At 37.7% G+C, this 21,256-nt stretch overlaps 2 protein-coding genes across 2 annotated transcripts; both read right to left on the reverse strand.

Moving 5' to 3' along the window:
- Positions 1-798: 798 nt before the first annotated feature.
- Positions 799-9,979, reverse strand: kti12 (KTI12 chromatin associated homolog). The gene is made up of 9 exons (XM_061721855.1): positions 9,674-9,979; positions 7,638-7,689; positions 7,475-7,527; positions 7,346-7,401; positions 7,171-7,250; positions 6,920-7,079; positions 6,778-6,840; positions 6,180-6,248; positions 799-5,216 (listed from the first exon to the last, which is right to left on the reverse strand). The coding sequence occupies exons 1-9, from the start codon at positions 9,885-9,887 to the stop codon at positions 5,073-5,075; spliced, it is 891 nt and encodes a 296-aa protein (XP_061577839.1). The 5' UTR covers positions 9,888-9,979; the 3' UTR covers positions 799-5,072.
- A 2,941-nt stretch (positions 9,980-12,920) lies between these two features.
- znf592 (zinc finger protein 592) lies at positions 12,921-20,998 on the reverse strand. The gene is made up of 9 exons (XM_061721856.1): positions 20,868-20,998; positions 18,170-20,394; positions 17,547-17,725; positions 17,284-17,457; positions 17,040-17,199; positions 16,637-16,897; positions 15,840-15,952; positions 15,613-15,754; positions 12,921-15,530 (listed from the first exon to the last, which is right to left on the reverse strand). Exons 2-9 carry the CDS (start codon positions 20,372-20,374, stop codon positions 15,054-15,056), a joined length of 3,711 nt encoding a protein of 1,236 aa, XP_061577840.1. The 5' UTR covers positions 20,375-20,394; positions 20,868-20,998; the 3' UTR covers positions 12,921-15,053.
- Between the last annotated feature and the right edge of the window lie 258 nt (positions 20,999-21,256).

Genomic DNA, 21,256 nt, shown 5'->3' on the forward strand with positions numbered 1-21,256 from the left:
GCCACATGATGCCACAGCGCTCCGGAGCATCTTATTGCGCCCACATAGACCGTGGACTGTGGGAACTTTAACAAACATTTCTCTTTCGTAATTGTCGACTTTTAAACCACTTTTTTTAACGGTCTTTTTTTTTTTTTTTTTGGCAATTTGATGTCTTAAAAAGAGAAGAACATCGCACATCGGAAAATAAGTAGGCTACAGTGCAGTCAGCAGTTCAGTTGTGCCAATTTGTAGGATTTTATTTGAATATCAACTAATTTTGCTTTTCTAAAGTAAATTTCAGGCTTTTACATGTTGTTGAATGTTAAAAATATGTAGGTTGGTGGAAATAAACAATAACTACCAACCTGTGATAACCAATAACGGCCTGCCTTTGAATTGTCTACTCGTCGCTACACCTATCTCAGATCCTAATCTCTGATTCCCCAAGTCTTTGTCCCTCCATCACACAGACGAACTGAGGAGCGCTCGTTTCCTTGTTTCCTCTCTCCTCGTTCCTCCTGCCTGAGACTGACCTGGGAATCAGTGTCAGCAAAACATTTATTTATTTTTTTTAAGAAAAAGATGTTTCAATTCCGGTACTTAATGTACCAGGTCTTGTTAATGACCTGGACGGTAAACTGGAAAGGAAATACAACACTAAAAGTGCAAGGCATGACGGGACATGCTGTAATTCTCCAGGAAGTTTTTGTGTCAGCAAAACAGTGTTGTTGTTTTTTAAGGCAAATTTATTTATAAAGCACATTTCACATGATGAGCATGGACTCAATGTGCTCAAATACATAAACAAACAAACAAAATTACAGGTTTACAATAACAGAAACAGACAAAAGTATTTCAAGAGAAAAACAACAATAAAAACCATAATTCCATTTTAACAAAAGTGCGATCACTCAGCCAACCATGTAGAGTTTACTCAAACGCCTGTGCAAAAAGGTACGTTTTTAGTCTGCTTTTGAAAGAGGGCACTGTTGGAGCAGAACTTAGTTCCTGCTGAGAGTGTAGTAGTGACTGAAAGCACCATGAGCAGATCTAGTGTGGATTCTAGGTATAATGAGAAGACTCTTATTTGATGATCTAAGGGATCTGTCTGGTATGTATTCAGTGAGCATGTCAACCATGTAGGAGGGAGCTAAGCCATTCATAGATTTAAAAACAATAAGAAGTTCTTTAAAATCTACTCTTTGTTTAACAGGGAGCCAGTGCAGAGAGGATAAAACAGGAGTGATGTGTTCATACCTCTCGGTTTTTGTTAGAATTCTGGCCGCAGCATTTTGAATAAGCTGGAGTTTATGTAACACTTGCTTTGTCAGTCCTGCAAAAAGTGCATTGCAATAATCTAATCTACTGGAGATAAAGGCATGAACCAGCTTTTCAGAGTCTGATTGTGACAGAAAGGATCTTGCTTTAGATATATTTCTAAGATGATATAAGGCAGTCCTGGAGACATTAACTATGTGTTTCTGCAAGTTAAGATCAGCATCTAACATAACACCCAAGTTTTTGACAAGTTCACAAGGCTTTACTGACAGAGGAGTTAATAGAGGATAGGTTGCCTCAGAGCACTTGGACCAATTAAAAGAATCTCAGTTTTTCCTTCATTCAGCTGTAAAAAGTCTGTTGCCATCCAATACTTGATATCTGTAATGCATTGAATGAGGTCATTGACTGGGCTCAAATGATTGGCAGTAACAGACACATTTTAAGAAAAAGACGTTTCAATTCCTGTACTTAATGTACCAGGGGTCCAGAGGAGTGAGGACAGAGGAGGCTTGCAGGAGTACCTTACTCAGCTGTTGAGTTAAAAAGGTCCTTTCATTTCTTTCTACATGTTGTTTAGGCTATTGAGATGGAGCTGTAGTTTATATCCTCCACATACCTGCTTATTCCTGTTCAGGGTCACCTTATAAAGTGGTACTTATACAGATACTAATGGATTTGTGAGCCCTCTTCAACAGAATCCTGGCAGCTTGAGGGTTTTTTAACGCAGTGTTCAGGACTGCACTCTTCCAGACAGGGATGTCTGATGTTCCCAGACTCCCAGCTTTGAGCTCACAGCTCTGAGTGCTCCAGTTACCACTCATGCCACTGCTTCCACATCTTTTCTATTCCTTCTTCAAACCCTGTAGTTTTTCAGCTTCTCATATATGTTGCTGCTGCTTGTGATTTATATAAACATATACATATGATTACAGAAATGATTTACCAAAGACAATAAACATAATGATTAGAAAATTGTCAGGTGACAATAAAAGATATTTAAAGAAAGGTATATAAACAATATCATCAATAATGGTCATGGAAATTGGAACAATTTAAGATGATGCATAGGTTTGTAATTTAGTTGTTGCTGTTTAAATAAATGACCACGAAACTGGTCATTAGACTGTTGGATTGGCTTCTCTCCACTTGTCATATGTCTCTACTGTGACAGATTAGGTACAGTACGAACAGTAGAATGAAGCAAACAGAAGAATGAGACAAAGGCATAATTTTTTGCTGCAGCATACAACTGTTTTTGATATTTCTTTCAGCATTCACACAGAGGCTTTTCAGAAATCTATGGATCCTCCCTGTAATTTTATTTTAGGAATTTTTGGATTCACTGCTTTGATTAGTTAAACTTTTTAAGATGTGATTATCAAGCTTAAATCACCTAATCAACAGCACGCCTGATCTTGTTAACGACTGTTGCTGCAGGTCCACTGGGTTTTTTTGCAGACAGGCAGCAATATTTTTTGTTGTTGTTGCTTTACACACTTAATACCTCTTATCCTGAAAGTAGATCCATGAACAATGACATTAATTGCTGTGAAAGTGACCTTTTTTTCACCTTTCCACTTTTCATAACTTTATTATGTAAAGCACTTTGAATTAGCTTATTGCTGAAATGTGCTATACAAAAACCTGCCTTGCCAATACATCTGGACGGTAAACTGTGAAGGAAATCCAACACTGAAGCTGCAGGGCAGGACAGCACAGCCTGTACTTCCCAAGGAAGTTTTTGTAGTTTGATATTTGCACCGAGATATTGCAAATCTTCTGTCAGAGTGCTCGATATGCACATATACGTGTGTGTATATGTAAATCTCTCTCTCTCTCTCTCTCTCTCATATATATTATATATATATATATTACAAAAGGTTTTACCAATAACAAGAAATGTCAGGTGGCAAGAAGGGCTTTTTAAAGGGAGGATATGTAAACAATAACATTAATAATGGTAATTAGAAAAAATAGATTAACAGTTTTAGATGATGCAGCGGTTTTTAATTTAGTTGTTGCCATTTTAAATCGATGACCAGTTTCGTGGTCATTAACTTGTCTTCTCTCCTTATCTGTGTCCTCCACTTTTCTTATATCTCTACTGGGAAGCATTAGAAGGGTCAAGGAGCGCGCCAAAAGGGAAGTAAGATAAAGCATACAACTGTTTCTATTTATGGATTCATACACACCCTTCCTCACGCCTCCATCTTCACATCTTTAAATCTCACGTGGCTTACATTTTTCAATTTGGTAAATCCCACGGGAAAAAATATAAAACAATGCATTTGTAGTTTTAAACAGTTGTTTTGTTAGTGCATTTTATTTTCACTCATTGGTATTTTGATTGTTTTAATCTATTCCTCCTTTGATTTTAATTCTTATTTTTTCCTGTAAGGTAGTCTTGAGTGCTTTGAAAGGTGCCAATAAATGAAATTTATCATCATCATTCTTTTTTTATTTATTTTTCTCAGAAATCCAAAGATATCTTGCGATTCATTTTATGAATTATGGATCTGTTGCTTTGCTTTGTTGGTGTAGCCAACAAAGAACCAATTTGAGATTAGCTCAAACGTTAAGAGGTAATTATCGAGTCTAAATCGCCGGAACGATAGCGCGCCTAATCTGGAGAACAACTACCGCCGCCGTTCCAATCAGGATTACCGGTAATTGTTTTGAGCCGGTGGACTTTTGTCCTTTGGAATACACTTAACTTCCAGTGCAAAAAACAATCTTGTAGCAAAGGGGAAAAAAAAGTGTTGTTTCTGCCAATCCTCTTAAATAAGACAAAATCTTGGAAAAGAACTTTAGTCAGCAATTCAACAATGTAATACTTCTTAACAAGGATCTGCGTTCAGGGTGGTCAAGACTTTGAAAAGCACATGCAGAATTAGGGCTAACCCGTGCTTCAAATACTGCTGAGCTATGAAATTACAGAAAGAAAAAACAAGTAATGAAAGAAATTGAATAAAAACAAAAGGAAACCCAAAACAACAGCAAGATTTTTTTCAAATATCTTAATGTGAGAAAAATAAATTGACCTCATTGTATCATATCTATAACTGGGCAATTTTGTTACATTACTGCAGGTCTATTCCTGTCCTTGTCTTTAATTAAACTCTTCTCCTCCATCTTCATTATAACAACAAAGTATATGAAATTACTGATATTTTACCATTAACAACAGCCCTCTGACACTACATCACCTTTGTCTCTACATGTCTCTACTGGTCCCCTGTCTTGCATGTTTTACATGTTGCCTTGCATCAACACACCTGATTGTAATTAATGGTCTTGATTAGCTTGTCATTAGGGTCTGCACAACTCTGTTGACGACACAGCTACTTTCATCACAGTGAGCTGATGCAGGGAAACATCTAAAACATGCAGGGCAGCGTGCCCCGAGGACCAGGGTTGGAAACCACTGCTCTACAACAACCAGTGTCTTTGTAAGGCGTTGCAAGATGCTGACTAAGTTTGCCATTATGCAACTATCCGTTGCATAATCAAAATTACTATTTTCATCATTTAATTCGCTGAGGTACACTTTGCAACCCAAGCAAAATAATCGTGTTTTTGTTTTCCACCTCCGACTCTTAACGGCTGTTATGACGCCATTATTTGAATGCCAATTTACTGAACTGTAGTGCCTCCATTTAGTGATTTTAAATGACATGAAACATTCTAAAATGAACAGTAACAAAAAATAAACATTAAAAAAATATTTATTTGTCAGAGAGCAATAAAGACAGAGCTCATTGTTGATATATATATATATATATATATATATATATATATATATATATATATCAATGAAGACTCTTATTTAAATACTGAACAAAGATGTTAGCAATCTGCCCCGTGTTCTCTGTTGGGTGCATCTTGCTGTAGCTGATGAACTGCCGCCGAAATTTCCGCAGCTCTGCCATGTTGATGTTCCTCGTGAGCTCCACGTTCAGCTTTAAGTTAAGGAACGCCAAATCATTTACGCACAGACCCAGAAAATACGTCTCGCCCAGATTTCTAAAAGCAATAACCAACCAAATAGATTTCAACATAACAGCATGTCATATAAAGCTTAAGAAGTACAAAGCAAAAGTGTTACTGACTTATCTTAAATTCAAATTATGCAGCTGTAGATCCAAGCGGACCAGCACAAGAACCTTGCATGCTTTTATGTTAGCCTCTGCTGGGATCAACGCTTTCAAAGGGGAGGAAAAAAAATAAATAAATAAAATAAAAAATCAAAGTACTGGTTTCGCTCCAGTCATCCCACAGCATTTCATTATGATAAATGTGACCTTTAACATTGCTTGTTGTTGCTATACCTTCCAAACCAATTCTATTGATGAACACACAGTTCTTTGATGTTGAGGCATTTACTTCCCAACTATGAGCGGACGTGAGCGAAGAGGAAAATCACCTAAAATGGAGGAGTCAGAATATAGCTCCTTTGACTTTTAATGCCTGAAGAAAGAAAAAAAAATACTGATCTCCCTTTTTTCTCCAGAGAAAAATCTTTTGGAAAAAGTCCTTATGGAGGACCAAATCTTGTCTAACTAAAGATTTTTTCTTAATCAGGTATCCGCAAGTCCTGATGCTGCAACATTCATCTCTGCTCGTCCTCCACTCAAATTCACCAGTGGTCTTTTTGGGCTTGCTATGGCCATACTTTATATTGTATGACTATTAAATCAAAGTGGGAATCAAAAACGTCTTCTCATTTGCTTCTTCTCTTCCCCTACTTCTGAGCCACGTCGTCTTGTGATGTTACACTTAAAGTTGTGATTGTATAAGGACACATTCAGGTTGCTGGCGCTAAGTCAACAGTTGTTCTGAGAACACAGGATTAGGCAACTCTGTCAAATACACTAAAAAAAGTCAAAAGTACTTTTATGCATATATGAAAAGGATATTTTTTCTGTTGCTCCCGATACCGAGATGAGATCCCCAGGAACACTCGTCTTCTGAGCGTTAAAAATTGCCTGTAAAATTTCAAATATCTTTATCAAAACACATATTGAAAAATAAAAAAATACAACTCAAGTTACAGACTGGTAAACTTGGTAATAATAATAATAATAATACAATTAGCAATCCAAACAATAAAATAATTTCTATCCATTCAGCGCAAACAAGGTTAACAAGAATGAACGTGCTACAACGGCTCAAAGTCTGGACATAAACGCGATTCAAATGTATAAATAATGGTGACACATCTCAATGAACTAAAGCAAAATTATGATATATGAGCCAAAATTACTCTACAATCATGAAAATTAAAATGCAATAAAAAAAATAAGATGCATAGTTTTTCACGCAGTTTCTGTGTTTAGGATTCATTTTTTGTAAATTATTAGACAGCAATGTCTCATATTTTCCTCCCTAATTCAGAGGCTCGTTTAATTGATTTTTAGACCAAAGGTGGGAAGTTTTGTCAGAAACATTCAAATCGTGGTGAAAAACTGACATAGAGCAATAATTGAGTGGAGGGAAGAAAAAAAATACACATACCATTAACACTTCTTGAGTAATCTTGTCCAGCTCGTACAAGTAGTTTGAAGAAGACAGCGGTTGCTGAGGTGAAAAACCACATATCTGTTAACGTCAGCACATTGAATACAACTTACGTCTAATAAAATCTAAATGTCCTTACACTCTGAGTGGACTGGTTTGGGCGGGGAGCTTTTCTTTTAAAAAGGGCATCAGAAATGTCCTGAAGTGGAAGTTCGTCATCCTTCAGGATAGTGAAGAGAGGGCTGTCCCACCTGTTTCTGGAGTCTGGAGCTTCAAATCTTTGAACTAAGGCATCAAGGCTTCAAGACAAATTACAAAAAGCAAACACATTCATCACTTGCTACCAGCGATCGTCACGACACCTATTCAATGTAGATGCCTCTCACTCACGTTTCCTGGTTGTACTGCTCAGCAGCATCTCTGTTTGTGTTCCAACATGAACTCTGCTCATCCGATGTCAAACAGTACACCTTCAACAAACGACAGCATCACACTTCTGAGTCAGAGTTGTCAAAACAACATTTTTTTTCAATTTAATTCAACACACCTTCTTTGGCATACTCACAAGGCAGTGTGGCGTCTGCGCATGTTTGATGAGGCAAAACAGTTCATACCGGTAACCTGTGACATATTTGATCTTTAAAAAAGGCAATTCAGTATTTCAAAACATGGGTAATTTTTTGTCGAGATGTACCTTTTATGTAATTTAATGAGTCCAGAATAACAATGTCATCCTTGCTGACTTTCCTAAAAAACAAACTGAGTTATAAAAAGGTGTACAATGATAAGTGTGTGTTTTCTAACAGATATATATATATATATATATATATATATATATATATGTATATGAAACCTACCTCTCCACCTCAGCTTTAAGAGACGCTCTGAGTTTTTTTTCGTTTTGAGAATCTGCAACAACAAGGTTGGGTTACTGCAAGAATACAAAGGCAATCTTTAGTTTATCATATGGGGAAATTATTCATAGGACATATTCCATTTTCATATCATACTGGTTTGACCATCTTTTGAATGAGTCTCCATTAGGAGCATCTGAGCAAGTTTGTGCAGCTGATGCATGCAAATTCAATTCAAACCACCATCATTAATTTAACGCTCCTCAAACCACAAAGGCAGGAGAGAAAATGCACCCTGGGGTCATCAATCCAGCCCTATTTACACTAAAAAGGGAGGTGTTCTTTGTACGTGAACCCCATCTGCCAAACATATCAGACCTTCAGCCGTATATCCAGTTTATTGCTTCCTACTTAAGAGGTCAACCCAGATAGAGGATGAGACCCATCACTGTTAAAACATACCGTACAGACCAGAGGTTTAGACACACTTTCCCCATTTGTTTGAATGAGAAGGTCCAAACTGTTGCTCTGTACTGTATGTTTCTCTTCACCTAATGAAACACTATTCTGCAGCAACCAGACTTTTTAATTTGGACTGCTGATGTCATGTCTTGCTGCAATACTAATCCTTGTACTGCACATTGTACTTTTTTTTGCTGTGGTATTGATATTTTGTACTGATCACTTATTTTGCTGTTGTATTGATCCCCTGCTGTCCCTAGGTGGAGATATTGTTAATGTGTATTGTTGATTGTCTTATGTTGTATTGTTGTGGTTTGTTGTTATTGCAATGAAGTTTCCCCTTTGGGGATTATTAACGTTGAATCCTATCCTATCCTGTTGAATTGAAAGTTGAATTATTGAAATAAATTAATTTTTACACCATATTCTAGTTGAATTATTGAAATACATTAACTTTTACACCATATTCTAGTTGAATTATTGAAATAAATTAACTTTTACACCATATTCTAGTTGAATTATTGAAATAAGTTAACCTTTACACCATATTCGAGTTGAATTATTGAAATAAATTAATTTTTACACCATATTCTAGTTGAATTATTGAAATAAATTAACTTTTACACCATATTCTAGTTGAATTATTGAAATAAATTAACTTTTACACCATATTCTAGTTGAATTATTGAAATAAGTTAACCTTTACACCATATTCGAGTTGAATTATTGAAATAAATTAATTTTTACACCATATTCTAGTTGAATTATTGAAATAAATTAACTTTTACACCATATTCTAGTTGAATTATTGAAATAAGTTAACTTTTACACCATATTCTAGTTGAATTATTGAAATAAGTTAACCTTTACACCATATTCTAGTTGAATTATTGAAATAAATTAACGTTTACACCATATTCTAGTTGAATTATTGAAATAAATTAACTTTTACACCATATTCTAGTTGCATTATTGAAATAAGTTAACGTTTACACCATATTCTAGTTGAATTATTGAAATAAGTTAACCTTTACACCATATTCTAGTTGAATTATTGAAATAAATTAACTTTTACACCATATTCTAGTTGAATTATTGAAATAAATTAACTTTTACACCATATTCTAGTTGAATTATTGAAATAAATTAACTTTTACACCATATTCTTCACCTGTAGGCTATATTATATCTGGGCTGATGGACACACATAGCATAGGAGGCTATTTCAGTTGCTAGTATGGTTGGCTGTCTGTACAGTCATGCAAGTTCAATGCTATTAAAGCACTTTAAACTTTAAATCAAAGCATTTAGTTTTTTCATATAAAATAAACACATTTTTATTCAGTTTAGAAGTTTTGGGGCTTTTGTTTTTGCTCCTGCTGCTGAAATCGGGGCGTCCCTTATTTCTATTTCTGAAAGGTGGCAACCCTAGTGACATAATACTCAAGAGTTGTTTAAACAGCTTAACTTTAAAGGCTGGTGCCGTTTAAGAGGATATCCCAGAAGAATAGAAAGCCCTGGAAAAGAAACCAGATAAAGCATGTATAAACTGAAGCAGACGGAGCTAGCTCACTTGCCTGCGTAAACGTGGTTTCTTTCAACTCCCAGGACTCCGTCCCCAACAATAATCACCCTCCTCTCAGTGTTTTCATCAAAATACGCCTTTAGCTCTTCTGCCCTCCGTGTTTTACCACTGCACGGGTAGCCACACATCACTATTAGGGGCATGATTATTGTACAAGCTACGCAGTAGTGGTGGTGCACAAACCACGCTCTTATGCCGCGTTCCATTTACCTCGGAAATCGGAACTGGGAATGGCAGCCATCTTGGAATGGTAACTCGGGGGTGGTGAAGCTTCTCCCACTTTCCCAGTAGGAAATCCGAATTTGAAGGGCGTTCCACTTGAAAATTCCGACTGGGAACTGGGAAATTCCGACTTCCAGGACAAATGGAACGCGGCATTAAGCCTGATTTATGGTTCCGCGTTAAATCGACGCAGAGCTTACGCCGTAAAGTACGCGGCGACGCACACCCTACGGTACGTCACGCCGCGTGCCTACGGCGTAGTTTCTGCGTCGATTTAACGCGGGACCATGAATCAGCCTTTACCCGGATCTGATTAGTAGTAATGTGTTGCCAGAACTGGAGACAGAAACAAGCATAGGGTGACATGTTGCCCTGTATGCAAAAAAACAAATTATTGTACAGAGAGACCGAAACTATCGTATTTCGCATGAAATGATCGTAACTTACGACAAGGGCGAATGAGAAACGAGTTTGTTGACGGCGTAGGGCTAAGGAGATGTGTGAGAGATAAAGTTAGGATGAAATAAATAAAATGTGACGAAAAACACCGGATCAAAAACGAACAAATAAATCTGCCGAACTTGATTCGAAATAGTGAATAACAGTCTTGAAGAAATATTCGATTTTTGAGAGAGATTTTGAAAATATCGTACACTAATGTAAAACAAGTATTTGTTTTACATTATTGAAATAAATTAACTTTTACACCATATTCTAGTTGAATTATTGAAATAAATTAACTTTTACACCATATTCTAGTTGAATTATTGAACTAAGTTAACCTTTACACCATATTCTACTTGAATTATTGAAATAAATTAATTTTTACACCATATTCTAGTTGAATTATTTAAATAAATTAACCTTTACACCATATTCTAGTTGAATTATTGAAATAAATTAACTTTTACACCATATTCTAGTTGAATTATTGAAATAAATTAACTTTTACACCATATTATTATCGTACAGAACGATCGTACAGAAGCCGGAATTATCGTACATCTGGCAACAAAACGTAAACAAGCCCACGTGGCCTTAACAGTTACAATTATCTAGAGTATTTTTAATTATTAATAATTAATAAATATCTACATAAACCATAAACGGTGAATGAATGGTTGAATGAAAAAATCCTTTCGCAAGTTTATTGAAACACACAGAGCTGCCAGTGGTGGAAAAGGGATTTGGGTCGTTAATATGAATGAATATTTCAATGTATAAATACACAGATACAAGTATAAATCTTGCGTTCACTGTCCTTAAAAAAAAAAAAAAAAAAAAGTCTAAAATGTAGTCCGATTGAATTTAGCATGAAACTGCTTGGGTAGAAAATACCCTTTTTAGACCACATGGTTTGGTACTATGAAAATAATGGAATTAAAAATGAATATGTCACTATTCTGCAATAAGTGAATGTTTTTAATAAATGATTTATTGTTGCTTAACATGTTTCTATGAATATAACCCTTTCTTCTGTTTATTCTTCAGTCAGAGGTAAAAACAAAAAGTGTTGAGAGAAGGTGGTATTATGAGCTATCTGTCTATCTATCTTAACATATATGTATATTTAACATATATGTCTTGTTGTTTTTGTTTTTTGATTTTTTGTAATTACTGTTTTACTTCCTAAATTGAGGGGAGGTCCGTTGCATAAGCCTGTTGGCCTTTTGACCTCTCCTGTCACATTTGTTTTACTATTTTGATTGCAAGTGTTAATTTTATTGTGTGCAAACTAATAATAAAAAAATAAATAAATAGAAAATATATCCATGATCCTCATGAACAGCAGCAGAACAGTTTTGTTTTAAGGTTCATTATTTCTGAAAATGATGTTATCTTTTCTCTCAAATTTTAGGCCCATTTCATCCACATTTTACTAACTCTAGTCCTGAACCAACAGGTGGTGCCATACATATTCTGTTAAAAATAATCACTTAATCAGAAACTGAAAACACTTCAATAATATTACATTATTAATAAAACACATACATACAATTAGCTTCTTTGCTCATTTTATTGACACAAAAAATAAAACATAAAAAAAAGCATGAGGTAACAGGATACAAAAGATATTTCATTATATTATACCACAAGGAAATATCTTAGATATATGTTTTCTTTTTCCACAAACAGGAAGTCTCTTCTTCATCAGATGGATGTCTGGCTGGCACTTCCTCAAGCTGGATCTCCCCCTTCTCTATATGAACAGGAAAAAGACAGTGAGGTGCACAGCACTGTAAAATAATATTACCACTACTGACAATGATAATAAATATAATAAACTAACATGTCAAGCTTATTTTCTTGCGTCTGTTGGGCACTTTGCAGCATCTGGATTAGCAACGCACGTACATCATCCACCACATGGACAGGGATAACATCTCTAACTTCTGAGGGACCATCTCCATTTTCAAGGGCAGATTCCATAAAGGAGCTATCCACGATACTCTTCTTGCCCATGAAATGCCCTGTTAAAACCAGAACATTACATTAAGCCCTTGCAAACGGATAAACAAAAAATATGTTCACTTTAAACAAAAATGCTGCGAGCAGTGTTGTCTTACCTGTTGCCCAAAGATTTCCTCTCGGATTCAGCTTGAGCTTGGAAAATTTATTTCTCAGCTCGGTTACATCAAAAGTCATGGAAGATGTCATTGCAATATATGAGATCAGGATGACAGAAGATAGGAATCCTCCTCTGCAGATTTTTGTCATGGTCCCCTTCATTGAGTTTACAGCTTGCTATTTGAAAATCTGTGGCTCACATACTATGAGGACAGGTACTTATACAGAGGTAGGATGGGCTTAATATTCTAATTGGATGAGGTCAGCCATCTGTGGATGGCCTTTTTGAGATGAATCGTGCAAATTTATGTGCTTTGTAATGATTGTAAGGTACGTGATCTCACAGCAAAACGACTTGGTGTCGCATCCAAATGCCATTAAACACTTCCCTCAATCCCATACAACAGTTTATGAGCATTTTATAACACAAGACAGGAGACGAGCAGATGTATAATTAAACGCACCAGTTTATTTGTAAGTATTTTACGTAAACATAACAGCAAGGCACATGGGCCACTGCATGCTGAACAGATGTAATGGCTTAATGCTGTGAAACCAGGTTTCACTGGTTAACGTATGTACACAAGTTCCTTTCCTATACAAGTCCTTCCTGTACACGGTATCAAAAGTACAAATATCAACCATTACAAAAGAGGAATCGCAAACAAGTAATTCTTTTCAGCCTCTGCAGGTCAACAGCTGCAGTGTGGTGATTTAAGGACGCGTACAGCACTTTCATAGAAAACTATGCTCGTCAGTTAAGTCAATATGACCATAAAGCCATAATATTTGCTCCCAAAATAATTTATAAAATTTCATATGGGATAATACACTTTTTTATAAATCTTTATTTCATTTTTTTTTTTTTTTTTTTTACATTGCACTGAGATTACCTGCAGCTTCTAAAAGCCTCTGAAACATTTAACAATCACTGCCATTCACCATAGAGGTAGGAACTGTCATGGAGACAGCACAAAACAAAAAGTGCTGCTTCACAAACTCGAACCTGCAAACAAGAAGGATCGACCTTCACAAATACTGATCTTTGACATACTTCCCACAGAGTCGCTGGGTATTCAATCATGTTGCCAGCCAGGTAGTGATTTATAAAACATTACCTCTCTTGTGCCACCACGCTTCACTCTCACCCCTGCTCTAGATTATCCAAGAACCAAGTACCCTGATTTCAAACAACACTGACATTTGCTTGCCAGAAAAATACACTTCTGGCAGTTGGAAGTATTTTCAATACTGTTATTCGATTGGGTAATACCTCTCAATTTCCTCTACTCTCAAATAAAGGGAGTGGAAAAGAAAAGGTCAGATCGTAGATAGCACAGGTAGCCTACACACTGATTACGCTCAAAACATAAATTATAAAAACAAAAGGAGCCAAAAGCACTTAAAAATGCTTACATATTTAAAAGAAACATTTGTTAAGAGCTCAGCATTAATATGCCATCTCTGATACCTTCATATGCTTTCATGGGATACTTCTTCAGTCAAGTGTTTATAACAAATAAGGGAATACTACTTTTTGACAAAGGGTGCATATTTTGCAAAATAAAAGCGTTGGGAATGCAAGTGCTAAATTTGAACCGTCAAATATCTGCAACATTGTCATGTCATAAAAATTCCAACCTGAATCCCGCTCAGTCGTAGCGTGCAGGCTGAAAGACATCAAACTAGATTAAAGGAAATTAAATTAATCGTAGGGGTGAAAATCCACCACTTCTCCATCAGGAGTTCTAAGAGAAAAACCTGAGCATCATGTCAAGAGGGATGGAACTTGAAAAAAAAATAAAATAAAAAAGCTACAAGTGCTGTTATATTTTAAAAAGCAAGATTAAAGTGTTTCCTATAAACATGCAACGTAAAATTAAATAAATGAAAAATTATTCTGAAAATAATGTTTTTATTAGATAATATGGATCTGCTTGAATATACTTTCCGCTTTGAAATAAAAATGCCCAATTCAAAAGGCCATGAATTTTACGCCACCCTAAAGAAAAGAAAAGAAAAACAAAAAGAAGACACGTTTGTGCCTTAAATATCAAATTAATTTGGATCTTATATAAGTGGCTTAAGCCCACATGGACATCTAACACATAAGCACCTGATGAAAGTTAGGACTTCTGATGCTGCGCAGCAACAGTAAACAAAACCTACAAGATGTCTGGTTGCATGAGTATGTGAGGAGCTGATAAATGCAACTTTAGAGACAATACAACACAGACAGAGGGAACATATCAGAGAAAGTTGCGTGTATGAACTCTGAACTGACATCTGAACAAACTGCTTCTAAAATGAGAAAAAAGCTGGCGACAGAATACTGGCTGTCTTGAATTAAATAAGATCTCTTATATCATACTGTATATACTTAAACCATGGGGGCCTTTATGTTTGATAATAGCAAGAAGCCGGTAAATACATACAAAGTGTCTGCATTGCTGTGATGTGCAGTTACAAGTCTGAAGAGGGAAGCTACAGTGCAGACTGCACATCTGACTGACACTGAAGCATACATTTGGGGTTAACTGTAAAATAAAATAAGGAGCCATTGCAGCAGCTTTAAGGGAAATCTATGTGGCTCTCACAGCTGGAGAGAGACTGCTTTTGTCTGAGAGTGAGGGCCCGGTTTTAAAAGAAAAGTCTGTGGTTTTGGTACATCGAGGGCCTTCTGGCTCTTTTTCCTGCGAGGGTTCAAATTCATTTAACTCGTGAGGCTCCACTGACCTAACAGGCCAGTTGCTTTGCTCCTTTTCCATAATGTTCATCTCCTTTTTCTCTAGATCTTTGACTTTGTGCACAATAAAAAGATGTCTATTGAGAGAGCGCACAGAAGTGAAACACAGACCACAGTGAAGGCACTGAGGAGTGTTTTTGTCTGTTTTATGCTGAGGTATATGCTGATGAAACTCTGCGCTGTTGTCTGTAATGAAACCACACTTTGAACAGCGGAACTGAGTTTTGAGACGTTTGGCTGAAGGAGCTTCTAGATCAGTGTGAGCCGGATGGTCAGTCTGTTTGTCCACAGTGGGCAGCGCTGACACAAACCCCTGAAAACCAAAAATCAGACATTCTTTAATGTAATGTATGAACATCAGTGCTTAATTTATATACCAAGAAAAAAACAAATACCTTGCCCAAGGACTCCTGGTACCCGGGGATGGATATTTTGGGCATTTGGCTAAGATCAGGGTTTTTAATTCCATGCATAAGACTAATGTGGTTCTTCAACATCACACTCGTTGTGAATATTGTCTTGCTATTTGTGCAATACCTGTTGTATGGAGGAAAGTTTTCATGAAAACAATTAACTGTGGCAAGAGTTATTTCTTCATTTTCAAACATTTCCAAAAACTTACCAGCAAGTGTAAATTCTCCTTTTCCCATCATGCTCACTGCGAATGTGTCTTCTCAGACTGGTTGCGGTATTAAATGACTGCTCACAATGTCGGCATGGATACTTCTTCACAGTCTGTTGACAGAAAAGAAAAAAGAAGGTACATTTCGAAATAAATATTATTGGAAAAATTGGGCAGACTGGGATTATTCATGTTAGTAATGAAGCAATGTTTGATTTTAAGTAAGATATAGATCTACATAATAATGCATTTTTATGGTTTTGAGTCATATCTCATAAAATGTGCTACACTGAGCAACAAGGACTGCAGAAAAACTCAGATGAGCAGTTAATATATCAGAGTGCAGAAATCATTACTGAATGAACAAAAAGAATAAGAATATCACAACCAAGTTTTGGACGTGGTGAATTAGCGTGCAAATCAAGGACAGGGGAAAAAAGAAAAAAAGTAATTCAAAAATATGGATTTTTTAATGATTCTAAAATATCTGAATCTTTTTCGTAATTAATAATCCTGTCAATTAAAACAAACTGTTATATGCAAACCACCACGATCATTCTCTTTGTCTATTAATAACAGACAGGGAGAATAGTGATCGGTTCAATGATTTCACCAAATCCTTATTAGAAAATGTACTTTCAGACATGTCTGACCTCAGTACTGCATGCTGAGCCAAGTTCCAGCCAGTTTATATCACAATGGTAGCAATGCTGACTCAGAAAGATGCATCTTACTGTGTAGCTTTTGTTAAAAGTTTCATTCAACAGGCACCAGAATTTCCATTCATGCACCTTTACCTTTCCGTGTTTGGTCTTCACATGAGAAACGTAGGATTCTCGATCAGTGAAAAACTGTAGACACTCGCCACATGTCCAGCCTCTGGGCTTCACGCGAGGTTTGCTGTCCTTCTCTGACTTTTTCCTGGGACCTTCTGTGAGTTTATGAGGGTTGTGACTCTTCTGTGGTTGGACAGAATGAAAATCTGTTGACTTATCAGTCCTAGCCTTTTCCTTAGTGACCTTTTCTGTCTCTGCTGTTGCATTTCCCACATGCACAACCTGCAAAACAGGAGGAAAAAAGAAATCATACAAGTGAAATAAAACAGCCCATTCTTCATGTCAATTATCATATACTGGGTAACATAATTTTGATTAAACTGAGTATTTAACATCAAATACACCTTTTACACTCAGTATTCACCTTAAAGTGCTGCATTAACAGGTATTTTTGCGGAAAGACTGAGTTGCATTCTGGACACTTAAATACACAGGTAACTCGCTTGCTGGCATTTTGATGGAAATGCTGAAAGAACAGTTGTTTTTTCTTGAAAATTGCTTCACACGAACACTTAAAGACTAACCTGCAAAAAAAGAAACAGAACACTTTTAAGATATAAAAAGAAATTCCCAACTTCTAACAGTCTGGTCACGAGGTTTTGACTTACTGAGGCGATAGTTTGCTGGCATGGTGCTTATTTTTAAAATGTACTTCACAGCTGTCAGAGGTCTTGAAGGCAACTGGGCAGGCAGAGCATTTGTAAAAGACTTCACAGTGTTTCTCCTCGACGTGACTCTTTTGTCCTTGTAAGGTTCTGAACACCACATCACAGTGAAGACATCTAGAAGAAAAAGAAACACTTTTATTGGAAGTATGCCCTTTATGTTTTGAGATGTATCAAGTCCTGAATGTTTTTGCTACAGGACTTACTTGTACCAAGCCTTGCGTGCATAATGCAGACAGTTTTCCATGACATGCTTCTGTATGTCTGCAGAACGGCTCATGGCACCACACTCGGGACAGCAATAAGGGGACTTGTGTGCATGAATGCGTTGGTGGGCTCTGAAGCTGCACTTGTTGGGTAACAACATTGAGCATACTTTACAAATCTGTTGCAAAAGAAGAAAACAACCGAAAGGGTAAAATTCAAAACATAGACAATAAAATGTGAATAAAAATGATAACTTTGCAGATATCTATATGCTATTGTTGATGTGAAAAGTGAACCTGACAATAAGTATTTTTTCCAATGCAGCCAAAACATGATGAAGCTTAATCATCAGTCCCACAAACCACAACTGTTGTGTTGCTGTAAAACTACAGACAAAACATAAGTTAGTTAATCTCTTGTATTGTGCAACGTACTCCTTTACAAGGATAATGTGCAGGCTCTTAATTTGGAGTAAATACCACATACTGAACCCCATTGCTATAAATATCAAAATCTTATTCTGTGTTGCAGAATGAAACAAAATAATCTTTTGATCTTTTCATTTGTTGTTAATAAAATTACAGAATGATTTTGTTCACATTTCAACAAACCAGCCACTCACCAGTCCTTGAACATCTTCTGACGACCTCTGGTAATGACCTGCGAGTGCTTTGTAGTCAGGCAATTGTTTGTTACAATCCAGGCAACGGAGTCTGTGCCGAATAACATTGTCAGGATATAAGGGCAGGACGGGCTCACTTTTAGACGAGAGTGATGGTGATGCGTAAGAACTCGTGTTCACCGGTTCAGTGTTCAGGGGTACAAACATTTCCTCCTCTGATATGGGTTTCAAATGGAGCTGTGTGCACTGCATAACCATGCCATTATTTTTGTGTTCGCGTGCATGTGCCATCAAGGCACACTTGTTGAAGAAAACCATCGTCTTTGCGCAATGTGTACATCCTACTTCTATGTGGACGCTCCTCCTGCTGTAATGAAATGCAAGACTCCTCTCGACCCCAAAGGAGTCCCCACACTCCAGGCAGCAGTATCCATGCGGTGGAAGGTTGATGCCACTCCCCGGAGGAGGATTTAAGTTTGGTACATATTTAGGCACAGGGTTTGAATTGTTCAGTAGTCTGTGTAAGGTTCCTGCAGCTGTGTTTGAAACAGATGCACGTGGCTGAGGGTTGGCTGATTTGACCTGGTGAACCAGTGGGACAGTGCTGCACACTGTAGAGGAAAGTGTATGCTGGCTCTGTTGGTGGGAGGTGGAGCGTGCAGCTACTGAGGCAGCAACGCTGTGAGGGACCAGGTTTAAACTAGCTAAGTGCATTGCTTTTGGAAGGAAGTTTGTGTTAGTTGCATGGCCTGTTGTAGATGATGCTCTCTTTGGTTTCTGCACCAGATGTGAAACAGGTCTTTTGCCAGGACCACTGGCACCATGCAGATTTGTTGCAGATTTCCTTGAGTTTTCTTCAGGCTTTCTGTTTAAAACCTTCGGTGAAGATGTGCTAGCCGGGTTACCTTTGGCCTGCATTCCAACTACATGCTCAACTGTTTGAGACCGGTGAGGAGATGCATTGCAGTAAGAATCCTCACTAATCATACTCTGACATGGAGAGGATTCATAGGCAGAGTTAATTTCATCAGTTTCTGATTCTGGTAGCACACTGGTTACTGTGCGTTTGATCTGCCCGGATGTGGTTTTGATAGTTTTAATTCTAACCCTGGGGATAGCTGGGGGTGAGCCAGACAACACTGCAGGGGATACTTTGTCACTGGTATCACTGCAGATACTCATAGGGCTATCAGACGGTTTCATTAACCGTTTTACTGCTTCAAGGGGACTTCGGGGGCTTCTTGGCGATACGGGCAACTTTGGGCTACCTTTAATAAGGCAGTCATTCTGAACCACTGATACTTCTCTAGGATTAGTCTGCTCACTGGGATCTTTTCTAGCATTTAGAGCAACCAGAGCCTCAAGGCAAGAAGACAACTTTGATGTGTGAGATTTGGCAGGTGAACAAGAGATATTAACGTCTATTGTGTTTCCAAAATTGCAGCTGGTATCAATGAAGTTCTGCTCACTGTTGGTTAGGGGAAATGCATACTGGTCCTTAGGCGTCTTCCCTGTTTCATTTCTGATGCAGTTAATAGAAGGGTCCTGTCTTCTGCCATTCTCTGCTCTGCTTTCTTGACTGTCCTTCAGGCAATTATCAAACAAACAAAGGCCGATTTTATCCTGATTGTCTGGGACTGAAGGTTCCACCGACACTGGAGCTTCTGGAAAACAGGGTCTCTCTTGTTTTGGCTGACTTTCATCTCTACTACTAGGAGCGTCTTCAGATTCAGGACTGGAGACGGGACTGAAATGTGACAGCGACTGTGAAAACACCGGTGTCCCATCAGGTTTGTGCTGAAAGGGAGCTTCTCCGTGGATATCCGGAAAACTCTCCCCATTCAAACCGGACACAAGGGATCTGGAAAAGCTAGTGTCGTTTGGCTCGGCCGGGTCAATGCAGGTTTCTTGATCTCTGAATCCATTTTGCAGCGACGGTCCCGAGTGAAGCTTATCCTCAAAGCCGTCCAACGACCCCTGTCGACTTGTGTTTTTCACAATGACACTAACGACGGGGGTATCTGCCGTCGTGACAGCTTGATTATTGATTAAGCCGGCATCCAGGCACATCCCCGTGTGTTTCAGCTGGTTCTCCGGCTCCTCGTGGTTGCCGTGGATGGGCTCCTTGGCAACCAGTCCTGTGGCATCAGGGATGTCAAAGGCTGCCAGGAGATCATCAAAATCTGGGGTTTTCATGTCACCCATGGCTGCATGTTCTCACCAACCTACAACACACAGCAAACATTTATATTAAATGGCGTGCCATTTCATATTGTTGTGTTTTAAGTGTGTTTTTTTTTTAAACTGTCGTTTAAAGTGAACAGCAGCAGGGAAACGTCATCAATGCTAAGCCTGATTTATGGTTCTGCGTTAAATCGACGCAGAGCATACGGCGTAGGCTCTGCGTCGGTGTAACGCAGGACCATAAATCAGCCTGTAGCCACCGCTACAGCGCTGCTCCTCTCCATCTCATTGAAAAACATGCACAAACAGAGCACAGGGAGGAAAACGTATAAATACAGTTCAAGCCTGCAGATTTTATTAAACATAAACACAGGGATTAGATAAACGCTGTCTTTGTAGCAAAAGCACACACGAGTCGGGTAAAGTTAGCACGCTATCTTAGCAACAAGCCCCCGCGACGAATAATGTGATTTAGGGGCGAGTCGTTTTTGTTAAGACTGGTAAGAGCACTTACCATTTGACCCGATTATACTTAGTGCTCTAATAAGCGGGTTAAAAGGCCATTGAGGCTGGGCGCTAAGTGAGGCTGATTCCGGGGTTCGGAGCTAACGGAGCTAAAGCTACTAACGTCAACTTTCCCCTGGCGAGGGGGATTCAGCCCTCGGCGCTGACGCACAGGCTCAACACAGGGCAGCGCAGTTTACTAAGGGTAAGGCAAGGGAAGTTTATTTTTATAGCACAATTTAACACAAGGCAATTCAAAGTGCTTTACATCAACATTAAAAGCGGCAAGACACAATTAAACAGTAAATAACAAATAAAATGAAATAAAACTATAATAAAGGACATAACATAATAAAAAGCACAAGTTGTTAAAAATTAAGGGCAGTAGAGTACAGCAGG

Source organism: Cololabis saira, chromosome 5 (assembly GCF_033807715.1).
Source record: "Cololabis saira isolate AMF1-May2022 chromosome 5, fColSai1.1, whole genome shotgun sequence".
Classification (NCBI taxonomy): Eukaryota; Metazoa; Chordata; class Actinopteri; order Beloniformes; family Belonidae; genus Cololabis; species Cololabis saira.